Source organism: Gossypium raimondii, chromosome 3 (assembly GCF_025698545.1).
Source record: "Gossypium raimondii isolate GPD5lz chromosome 3, ASM2569854v1, whole genome shotgun sequence".
NCBI lineage: Eukaryota > Viridiplantae > Streptophyta > Magnoliopsida > Malvales > Malvaceae > Gossypium > Gossypium raimondii.
In genome coordinates, this window is record NC_068567.1 from 56,792,574 (window position 1) to 56,804,586 (window position 12,013).

At 38.8% G+C, this 12,013-nt stretch overlaps 2 protein-coding genes across 2 annotated transcripts; one reads left to right on the plus strand and one right to left on the minus strand.

The window, feature by feature from the left end:
- Positions 1 to 3,026: 3,026 nt before the first annotated feature.
- LOC105794879 (protein STABILIZED1) lies at positions 3,027 to 6,543 on the plus strand. Its single transcript, XM_012624261.2, has one exon. The coding sequence runs from the start codon at positions 3,122 to 3,124 to the stop codon at positions 6,221 to 6,223; it is 3,102 nt and encodes a 1,033-aa protein (XP_012479715.1). The 5' UTR covers positions 3,027 to 3,121; the 3' UTR covers positions 6,224 to 6,543.
- Positions 6,544 to 9,449: 2,906 nt separating this feature from the next.
- LOC105794880 (ethylene-responsive transcription factor ERF054) lies at positions 9,450 to 11,172 on the minus strand. Its single transcript, XM_012624262.2, has one exon. It carries the CDS (start codon positions 11,025 to 11,027, stop codon positions 9,786 to 9,788), a length of 1,242 nt encoding a protein of 413 aa, XP_012479716.1. The 5' UTR covers positions 11,028 to 11,172; the 3' UTR covers positions 9,450 to 9,785.
- Positions 11,173 to 12,013: the final 841 nt, after the last annotated feature.

A 12,013-nucleotide genomic window follows, 5' to 3' on the forward strand; every position in this document is an offset into this window, starting at 1 on the left:
TTCTAGTTTCTCTGAAACCTGTGATTAAGAAGGGTTAGAAGCCGTTTCATTGTCTTGATAGTTGGGTGCTACATGGTGAGTTTAAGGCGTTGGTTGACAGCAGTTGGAATTCTAGTGAGTCCATAGTAGATAATATTGAACAGTTTCAAGTAAAAGTCTAGGAATGGAATAAAAGGGTGTATGGTAATATGTTTTCTTGTAAACACAATTTAATTGTTGAACTTACAAGGGTACAAAGGATCTTAGAAGTGAGGGATTCTCCTAGACTTAGTAATCGAGAGTTGGAGTTGAAGCAAGAAATTGAGGAGGTGCTAAAGCATGAGGAACTTTTATGGTCTCAAAAGTCTTGATCAAATTGGCTATTGAAGGGAGATAGAAACACGAAGCACGCTTGCTAGACGCAGAAAAAATAAGATTGAGGGTCTTAAAATTGAGGGTGAGGAGTGGTGTTTTGATTCTGATGTGTTGGAACAACATGTGGTGGGTTTTTTTAAGACTCTATTATTCGGATTCTTTAAGTCAGTGGAAGCCTCCCATGTACGGGAAAATTTCTTGAATTGCTACTATTTGAGAGGGAAAATCTTCAGCTTGCAGTTTCGATGGAGGAGGTTTGGAGTTCAGTGTTCAGAATGGCTCCGCTTAAAGTACCAGGGGTAGACAAGTTCATGCCAAGTTCTATCAAGCATAGTGGGGTACTGTTAGGTCTTCGGTTTATTCACTAGTAAGGCAGATGATAGAGGGGTGTCCTTTGGATGCTAGAATCAACAGAACCTTACTTGTTTTATTACCTAAGGTTCAAGGGCAGAAGATGATTACACAATTTAGACCAATCAGTTTATATCGGTTCTGTAGGGGATCAACTGGTTGAGCCTGATTAGGATAAGGTTGGTTAAGAACAACAATAAGAGGGGATTGATCATTTACATCGACAACTATAAAGGGATTTGATTCGGAGTTATCATCTTGGGGGCGGCTAAAATAGAACCTACAATATTTGACACATCATTAGCAACGACATCTCCACTAGTGTTATCTCTTAAGTGTTCACCACTGTCATCATCATCATTATCATCAACGTGCACTATATTACATCTCTTAAAATGAGAGTGGCTACAAGAAAAAAGGGTAGGAAGAACTGGTGCAAATGAGGGCATGTGGGTTGAGATCAACATAAGTTGACCTGTTGGTACCCCTTGCTCTCGAGGCTTAGATAGTGCTTCTAAAATGAATGTGGTTGGCATCCAATTCGATTTTATAACCCAAATTTTGAAAATTTTCTTCCATTTGCTCGTTGAGCATTTCTTCAACTTTTTTATCTCTATGCGGGCAATCATTTCTCTTATGTCCAATGGCACCACACCTAATTTATAAATGTGTTCATTGTGAAACTCAATCCATTGTCTAACACCGTTGTCCCATTGAATGATACATCCAACAATGAGAGGCTTCCAAGGATTGACATCCACTTAAATTTTGAGAAAACAAATATTGCATGGGTTTCCATTATTATCATCAATCTGTAGGACTTTGACTGCAATGTGACATAGACAAGCAGTAAAAAATGTTTGCAAATAATCAAGGGGAAGGCCTCATTTTTGGATCTAAACATGCAATGAGTGAAAAATGTCCAGGCTAGGCGAAATATTATGGGACCATCAGGTGAGTAAAGAAGTGCCCCCTTAATAGACCAAAGGTCTTCACGCAAAATAATGTGGAGATCTGAAATAAGATCGAAGTAAAAATTAAAGAACTCACCATGTCTTGAGCTAACTTCAACCCCTTGAGATTTCAAAATTTATTTATGATCCTCTAGAAGAGGTCTAGGGAAAAGGTCTTATAATATTAATATAACCAATAAGGCAGTGGCTCTAGTGTGCCCTATTAATTTCTAATTTTTGACTATGGAAAGGGATAACATGTCTCCTTATAATTACAACATTAGCATGATAGAGTTCGACTTGGATTGTTTGTTGTATGCTGCTGACATCCTTAGAGGAGGTTTTTGAAGCTAAATTGCTTGACCAGCTACAATCTCTGATAGAACTAAGGCTCATTTTGGGTAAGGGAAATAAGGGAGGAAGAGGTTTGGATGGAGAACAAGTAACACTAAGGGGAGACTTAAGTAGGGGGAAAATGACTGAGGGATAGGAGAGAGAAGTGAATTTGATGAAAAAAAAAAACCATGCAAGCTAGTTTCCTAGCATTTAAAACGATTATGAGTCATAAGAATCAAAGAGATTGGGGGAAGAAAATGAATTGACTATTAGAGCAGAAGGGACAAAAAAAGATTACGAGAACTTGGAACGATCCAGATATAAGGTAATGATGATGAGGTAAAGAAAGGAGGGGGAAAGAAAGAAAAAAGAGAGAAAGATGAAACGACAAAGGAAGAGAAAATACATTGGGAAAAGGAGATGAACTAAGAGATGAAATTGGGAAAGTGGGGAAAACAAGAGAGAAATAAATGCGATTGTAGTGAAATGGCGACTAAGGAGCCTCGAAGGGTGGAAAACTTCGAGGAGATCAATCATCATTGGCGGTGCTTAGGGCCGATCCCTAAGGAAGTGCTTTTAAGGAAAACTTTTTATTTGATTGTTTGGTTTGATATTTTTTGCTTGACTTCTATTAGTTTTACCCTTTATTTTAAGAATGAATAGACACTTTATATGGGAGAATTGATTTTTTTGCAATACCTAAAGGCATATTTTAAAGAATGTTTTATTTTTTTTTTCCTGTTGATATGAATCTATACAATTTATTAAGCTTTTTATTGAGTTAGTATCACTCATCAATTAAGTTCTAACTCAGTTAGGAAATTACCAAAAAAATATTTTTATTTTAAAAAATTATCGATAAATGAGATTTGAAAACTATTTTCATTTACCATTTGAACTAAAATAATTTTTTGTTTCTATATGAAACTTTAATTCTAGAACCGTAGTATTCAAAATATGAAGGCTAAAGCCCAAATCCAACCGCCTTTGTGTGTCGTGCTGAACACGGCCTTAGCCTTCAAATCTCCCTCTAGTACTCAAAATATGACATCTCAATACTTTTTCTTTGATGTTTTCTTGGTTCAATACGAACGTAAGCGAGAGCCCAATCGAAATCGAAGAAGAAGATGGTGTTCATCGCAACGCCAAATTCCAAAACTTTTTCCCTAAATCTAAACCCTAAAACCACCACTCTCCTTTCCCTCCAACAATCCATTCAACTCCGCACCCAAATCCCTATTTCTCACCAACACCTTCTCCTCTCCCCCAACCCCACCTCTTCCCTTCTCCATTCCCCCGATCCCGATTCCGTCCTTCTTTCCCAACTCCAAATCACCCCTTACTCTACCTTATTCCTTCATGTTCCCCTCCGCGGCGGCACCCAACCTGGCCCCAGCGGTGCCGCTGTGCCCAAGCCACGCTTAGATTTTCTCAACTCCAAGCCTCCCCCTAACTATGTTGCTGGTTTGGGGCGTGGTGCCACGGGCTTTACCACTCGGTCTGATATCGGTCCAGCCCGTGCTGCTCCTGACTTACCTGACCGGTCCGCTACTACTATTGGTGGTGCTGCAGCGCCCTCTGGGCTTGGCCGTGGCCGGGGAAAGCCTGGTGAAGACGAAGAAGACGATGAAGGTGAGGATAAGGGTTACGATGAAAATCAGAAATTTGATGAATTTGAAGGAAACGACGTGGGTCTTTTCGCCTCCGCGGAGTATGATGAAGATGATAAAGAAGCTGACGCTGTTTGGGAGGCCATCGATAAGAGGATGGATTCAAGGAGGAAAGATAGAAGAGAGGCAAGGCTGAAGGAAGAGATTGAGAAATACCGAGCGTCTAACCCGAAAATTACTGAGCAGTTCGCGGATTTAAAGAGAAAGTTGCATACTTTGTCAGCCGAGGAGTGGGAGAGTATTCCAGAAATTGGGGATTATTCGTTGAGGAATAAGAAAAGGAGGTTCGAGAGTTTTGTGCCAGTCCCAGATACTCTTTTGGAGAAGGCAAGGCAGGAGCAAGAGCATGTTACGGCTTTGGACCCAAAGAGCAGGGCTGCGGGTGGGACGGAAACTCCGTGGGCGCAAACCCCTGTAACCGATTTAACTGCTGTTGGTGAAGGGAGAGGTACTGTCTTGTCTTTGAAGTTAGATAGGTTATCGGATTCTGTTTCGGGTTTAACTGTTGTGGATCCAAAAGGTTATTTGACTGATTTGAAAAGTATGAAGATTACTAGTGATGCTGAGATTTCGGATATTAAGAAGGCCAGGTTGTTGTTGAAAAGTGTTACGCAGACCAATCCCAAACATCCTCCCGGTTGGATTGCGGCTGCAAGGCTGGAGGAAGTGGCTGGGAAGATCCAGACAGCTAGGCAGTTGATTCAGAAAGGGTGTGAGGAGTGTCCCAAGAATGAAGATGTATGGCTGGAGGCTTGTAGGCTTGCGAGCCCAGATGAGGCCAAGGCTGTGATTGCTAAGGGAGTGAAATCAATTCCCAATTCAGTGAAGTTGTGGTTACAGGCTGCTAAATTAGAGCATGATGATGTGAATAAAAGCAGGGTTTTGAGGAGGGGTTTGGAGAACATACCGGATTCTGTGAGGTTATGGAAGGCTGTTGTGGAGCTTGCAAATGAGAAGGATGCAGCGACTTTGCTTGAAAGGGCCGTGGAGTGCTGTCCTTTACATGTGGAGTTGTGGTTAGCACTTGCTAGGTTGAAGGATTATGATAAAGCTAAGAAAGTGCTTAATAGGGCAAGGGAGAAGTTGCCTAAAGAGCCTGCTATATGGATTACAGCTGCGAAGTTGGAGGAGGCTAATGGAAATAATGCTATGGTGGGAAAAATTATTGAGAGGTGTATTAGGGCATTACAAAGAGAAGGATTTGTGATTGATAGGGAGGCTTGGATGAAAGAGGCTGAGGCGGCAGAAAGGGCTGGCTCTGTTGTGACATGCCAGGCAATCATTCGAAATACAATTGGGATTGGAGTGGAGGAAGAGGATAGGAAGAGAACTTGGGTGGCTGATGCCGAAGAATGCAAGAAGCGGGGTTCAATTGAGACTGCTAGAGCTATCTATGCTCACGCTCTTACTGTCTTTTTGACAAAGAAGAGCATTTGGCTGAAAGCAGCTCAGCTGGAGAAGAGTCATGGGACTAGGGAATCTCTTGATGCTCTTCTTCGTAAAGCAGTCACGTACCGGCCACAGGCTGAGGTTCTTTGGCTTATGGGTGCCAAAGAGAAATGGCTTGCTGGGGATGTGCCTGCTGCACGAGCTATCCTTCAAGAAGCATATGCTGCCATACCTAATTCTGAGGAGATATGGCTTGCTGCGTTTAAGCTTGAATTTGAAAACCATGAGCCTGAGAGAGCAAGAATGCTCCTTGCCAAGGCTCGAGAAAGAGGAGGCACAGAGAGAGTATGGATGAAATCAGCCATTGTGGAGAGAGAATTGGGGAACACCGAGGAAGAAAGGAGGTTGCTTGATGAAGGATTGAAGCAATTCCCATCATTCTTTAAACTGTGGTTGATGCTTGGGCAGCTCGAGGAAAGGCTTGGTAACTTAGAAAAGGCAAAGGGAGTTTATGAATCAGGTTTAAAGCACTGCCCAAGTTGTATACCTCTATGGGTTTCTCTTGCTATTCTTGAAGAGAAAATGAATGGGATTGCTAAGGCTCGAGCTGTACTCACCTTGGCAAGGAAGAAGAATCCACAACAACCTGAACTCTGGCTTGCTGCCATACGAGCTGAGGCAAGACATGGCTACAAGAAGGAAGCCGATATCTTAATGGCCAAGGCATTACAAGAGTGTCCAAATAGTGGTATATTGTGGGCAGCATCTATTGAGATGGTTCCAAGGCCTCAACGTAAAACCAAGAGCATGGATGCCCTCAAGAAGTGTGATCATGATCCCCATGTCATTGCCGCGGTGGCTAAGCTATTTTGGCATGATAGGAAGGTGGATAAAGCCAGGACTTGGCTAAATAGGGCTGTGACTCTTGCTCCAGATATTGGGGATTTCTGGGCATTGTATTACAAATTTGAACTTCAGCATGGTACTGAGGAGAACCAGAAAGATGTGATGAAAAGGTGTGTTGCTGCAGAACCGAAGCATGGTGAGAAATGGCAAGCTATTTCAAAGGCTGTAGAGAACTCTCACCAGCCTACTGAAGCCATTTTAAAGAAAGTAGTGGTTGTGTTGGGCAAGGAAGAGAGTGCTGCGGAAAATAACAGTAAACACTAATTACTTTTAACTAATAGTTACTCGTGTACTTGGGGGTAGTGCCAGCTGAATCAATTCTGAAGCATGTTTTCTTTGGTTTTTGGACAATTATGGTGAGACTTTATCTTCAACTATGATGTTTTTAGCATATAGCGTCTACTTGTTTTGTTGCCTCGTTTTGCTTATCATTGTTTCCAGAGAAATAACAATAGGACAAGCTTTGGAGTTTGGTTTTCAGTGGATATCAGTCCTGTTTAGCTAGAGTAGAAGAGTACTCATCCGTATTTGTCGTATTAAAGCTTAAAAAGATCCAAAAGAATTCGAATGCTCTTTATATCTCATCATAGTTCTAATCTCATGACCGCTCGAAATTATCATTAGTATGTACTACTATTGCTTAGTTTAGTGTATATATAATATGAAGAATCAATAATCAACTTTCAGATGCATATGCCATGCCTTCATTGTGTAGTGCAGTACTTTTACCATTGATGATGGAGTTTTATTCTGAGATTTCCGTGTTGAAACTAGAGTTAATTGAAAAAAGCATCAATCTCTAAGAATGTTTTGGTTTATGATTTTTTGTAGTGCATTATTAAAACAATGGTAAAATATATCAATAGTTCTATTCTCTTTATCGTCTGCCTTGGCTGCATCACTAGCCTCTTTAGACAGCTGGTTTTGGAATGAATCTGAGTTCTTGTTCCGACTTCGGTGAACACCTGAATTTGTCAGACTTATGTCACTCACAACCTGCAACACAGGTGGTTTGTTTGGTTCATATACAATGTAAAATTAGCCACTCCACACTTTACATGTGAACATGTATGTTTTTTCAAGTTATATTATTTGGCATCTTTCCTAATGGTAGCGCCTGTGAAACTCTTTCATGGTGAGCTTATTACAAACTTTCTTGTCTGCATATGCCTTGGCACCATGCAGTATACTCCATCTATCCTTGCCATTGGCGAGCTCTCTAGTCCTTCAAAGCTGGGGGCACATTTCCATCTAAGGAGTTTCTCTCCTGGAATTGCATTGGGTGGAAGAGAAGTAGAAAATTTACGGTCTTTATATCATTGCCCATTTCTTAATCTCTTGTACAGTATTTTTGTACACCTTTCCTTAAGGTCTTTTTCTTCTGTTGAACCTATTTGCCTCAGTAGCAGGTATACCTACTGTGTTTGGATATTGGCATTTGGCAGAGAGCTTCAATTATTTTATGATGAAAGTCATTTTGGAAATGTCCGGATAAGACTTAATATTGTGCTTGGAGCTTTCATGTATGTCGGCAATAATTTCATCACTTCATTGTCAACATGAAAACCATAAATGAAGACAGATAGATTTGCATGTTGGTGACTGCTGCCAGCGGAGAAGGTAGGTTCAGTTTTGAAAATGGGATGAAAACGAAACACCAAAAAGACTTGTCTCCTTTAGACAACACAAGCATTGGCTTTGGGCTGTCATAGGATGAAATGAATCAAATATCAGTTTATATTATCCAATAAAAAATTGAAGTTTTAGACTTGTCTTGTATTTTCATTGGTCTAAATTGGTTTGAATTGAGCATTGCCATCTAAAATCTTGCAGAAACAGTTCCTTTTAAGACGTTTTTAACCCACTGCTTTTCGGCAACAATCAGACTCTGGCCACTTACTAAAGAAGATGTCACATTAAAAGAATTAATGCACAAATCAAACAAAGAACAAACATAAAATTGTGTCATACTGAGACATAACACAAACTTAAACAAAGGTTTCAAGTTTTGATGAGCATTTATTTCCTTTTATATTTCTCCAAGTGATGCCTAATTATCTTCCCCAAGATATTGGAGAAGTGATTAAAAACAAAACTATAATTGTTATTTTACATAAGAACTCACTAGTCATGCTATTGCACTCGTACCCATCAATATTCTTTGTACTTGTTCATCCATTCTAAACTTATTCATGAGTCAGGTTATCTGTTCAAGTTCAAAGGCTTGCTGAAAATTTGAGATGATTCGCTCAAAAATATTAAGATTAAAAGCCAAAAAAAAAAAAAAAAAGATTTGTTTAAAATATGGATCAGGTTTTGGTTTGAACATTTAAAACCCGAGTTTGGGTTAGCTTGTTTTTAAGTTTGTAATCTTTTTATATTATGTTATTTTTATATATATTATAAAATTTATAATACATAAAAATTAAATCTATAGTAGTATTAAAAATGTTATTTTGATATATATTATGTTATTTTGATATACTACTATAATATAATATTAAAAATGTCAAGATGGCTATATACAAAATTTTAATAAATAAAAATATATAATTATTAAATATTAAATTAAAAAAATTAAACGTATTTAAAAAAATTTAAAAATTAATATGGGCAGGATTAAAATGGGTTTGGGTTATAAATATGGGCGAGTCTGGGTGAAATTTGAAGTTCATATTTCGGCCTGGATCGGGTTTAGACAAGTATAAAGTACATTAATATCATACTTAAGCCTGACCCAAACTCAATTCGATTCGGCCCATGAACATCTTTACTTCCATCATCAAGAATTCTATTCCATTGCAACACCAAGAAAAGAAGCACTAAATTTATTTGATTTTTCTAAAATTATTATCTAATAAATAAAATAAATTTGAGCAAAATTGACTCAAATTGTTGGGTATGCAGCTTTTACAATAAATTTACTGAATTCTAATTAATTTGTGAACTTCTATATCTATTCATATGGTAAAATGAAAGTAAAAGGAGTAGGATTTGGTTTAAACAACTGAAGTTAACAGCACGAGTGTTAATTAAATCAGATTGTTATGTGTGTGGTTCATCATTAGGGCGTCGCAACTAAGAAAATGGTCTCATGGGCCGGTGATTGGTCCCACCTTTCAGCATCAAATGCCTTGATTCTATAATAATGAATGTGGGATGGTAAGTGTCGGTTAAGCACATAGAAAGTAATTAATCTTTGAGTATTCCAAATTAAAGTTTATGCAAACACATTGATGAAAGTAGGGTGTAATAAACATTACATACTTTTTTTTCTTAAGGAAAATATAATTAAAACATCATGTTGGAAAATGTATGAAGTAGGGCAAGCAATCCAAATCTTCATTGGGATTGGTTAAAAGTACCATGATTTATGACCATTGCTAATGCTGCAAATTTGCTGAATGCATCATTGCATTTGTTATGATAGTCTCTTCTTTTTTATTTATCTTTATTTTAATTGATTATGAATTTAACCGACTCCAAAATATAGACGAATAGAGAAAGAGATAACCACTCTTTCCTGCAATCAAATTGGACTATAGCTACATCTGCAACATTACATCAAACATAATCGGCTAAAAAGGTTGCTAATCACACTATCTAGGTTGATATACTGGATACAACTAGGACCAGAAAGCTTAGTGCAACAACAACAAGCTGCTAAAAGGCATGAAAAATACGCAACCTTTTTGCAGGTGTGATGGAAGTGAATAACAAATCTCTGGGAATGGATGTTTCAAAGCCTAAATGATAAGAATTAAGAAATAATGCCATTCAAGGAACCGCTAGTTGGATTTGTGAAAAATATGTCAGGGTCTAGACTCTATTGATCCTTCCAAAAGAAGGGTTTCATTGGAGAAGAAGCTGAAGCAGAGACATGTTGTTTTTGGTGATCAGAATCATTCAATTCTTGCTGGTTTTGATTGGTGAAAGGAAGATTGGAGGGAAAAAGAAGATTGTTTGTGGCATCTAAATCATCCCACACTGGACTAGCAGGACCCCAACCTGCTGGAATTGTATTGAACCAAGCCTCTGCCATATCACCCCACACCAATTCCTGAGAACCAGAGACGCCTTCCCCTGCTCCAGAACTACCCTCTGCAGCTGTTATATGCATCTCATCACTGTCTGGATTATCTCCCTGAGGCTGTGCTGGTGGTGGTGGGTTTATTTCCAGTTTTGGTCCCTGTTCTTGCTTTGAACTTTCATGGGGAGTTTGCGGAGAGGAAACTGTCGAAGTTGGGGTCGGGGAGGACGTATCTTTATCTTTGTTGAGGAAAAGCTCGGGGAAATTGAGCCTTGCATTCTCACCTCTCAACTTGAATGCTTCGCGATCATAGGCTAAAGCTGCATCTTCAGCTGTATCAAATGTGCCAAGCCAAAGGCGAGTCCTGTTACGAGGAAGACGAATTTCAGCTACCCATTTGCCCCAATGCCTCTGCCTCACGCCACGATAAAGCTTGGTAGTGTGGACAGGCTGCAGTGGAGGCCGAAACATTTGTCCACCATCCTGCCCCAATCTTGTCGTCGTCGTCATCATCCTCCCTCTGGGACTCAAATTCAGTGCATCACTCCAGTGCTGAAGAAGTTGTTGTTGTTGCTGCTGTTGTTGAGGTGATAGGGATGTTTCTGCAGCATACAATGGCCTATAGATTAAACCATGTTGCTGCTGCTGTTGCTGAGTATTTCCATATTGTCGAGGAAAGAAAATCGGCGGCTGAGATGCATCAAAAGCAAAAGGAAAAACCAGTCTGGAAGATGGCAAAGAAGAAGAAGAAGAAGAAGAAGAAGAAGAAGAAGAAGAAGAAGAAGAAGAAGAGGGTGAAGAGTGATGAGCCAAAGAAGCAGAGGATGGAAGAGGGTGATGACGTTCAGGGCTACAAATCTTCTTGAGAGGTCTTTGAGAGATGGAAGCTTCATCAAAAACTGGCTTCCATTGACGCCTCTCCGACCCAGAATCAAGATGCTTGCCTTTCTCAGTCTCTCCATCCTGGAATGTTGTCATCTTCTCTGTTTCATCAACCACACCCTTCTGGGATTTGCCTCTGTTATTTGCTTCTGTCATTGGTGCTGATAATCACTGGCAGCTGCCTTGCTCTCTCTATTTATATATGTAAATAAAGCTTTTGATAAATTCTATAAATAAAATAAAATAAATACGTTGGAAATACTCGACTCAAATGAAGGTGGAGGAAGACAATCTTCGGTAAGAATAAAATAAAATAAAAAGCAGGAACGAATTTGGAGCCTTAAATATTTGTTTGGGATTTGTATTTGTAGCATACTATTTTCGTATTTCAAAAGAAAATGATTAAATTGTACTATTACTTATATTTTGATTGTCATTTTTGTTTCATGTAGTTTTAATTTCGTCATTTTTATATTTTTTAATTTGAAATTTTCAATAATCACAGTTGTTAAATTAATTAAGTTATTTTAAAAAATTGTCATTAAATTTAGCAATATTTGTTTCAAAATTGAAATTTTAAAATTTTAAAAATATAAAATAGAAGACTGATCAAATTTGACATCATGAACTAAATTTACAATTTACAAATAATAGTAAAATTTAATCAAATAAAAGTGGGAAAATCCTGAAATATCAAACTGGTGACACTTATTTTAGAAATTAGATCTAAGAGAATACAAAACAAATTGGGAGAAAAAAATGAAGAGGAGACATTGTGGCTGGTAATGTGGAGTGCAAGCCCAAACAATCCTTCCCTCTCAGATACTATCAAATGGATTCATTCCTTCTGGCCTGCGACACTGCGAACCCACAATGCTGGTCATTCCCTAGCCAACCACGACGGCGATGGCAACCCCTTACCCCATTTCTGGCCCAGCTGTAGGTGCCACTATTTGACATGGAATCACCCTTTCCCGACTCCAAACACGCTACTTACTCGGGAGAACAAGATTTTTAATTTTCTTTTTTCTATAAAAACAGTCTTCAATACGTTGCTCTTCATGGCATTTAAGTTTTCAATTAACATACTTAATCTCATTTTCCCTCCAAGAAGGTCCTATTGGGATGAGCTGTATTGTGTA

Bases quoted from the DNA above. Each gene is read 5' to 3' on its own strand.
- LOC105794879 (XM_012624261.2), top strand. From the start codon at position 3,122: ATGGTGTTCATCGCAACGCCAAATTCCAAAACTTTTTCCCTAAATCTA.
- LOC105794880 (XM_012624262.2), bottom strand. From the start codon at position 11,027: ATGACAGAAGCAAATAACAGAGGCAAATCCCAGAAGGGTGTGGTTGAT.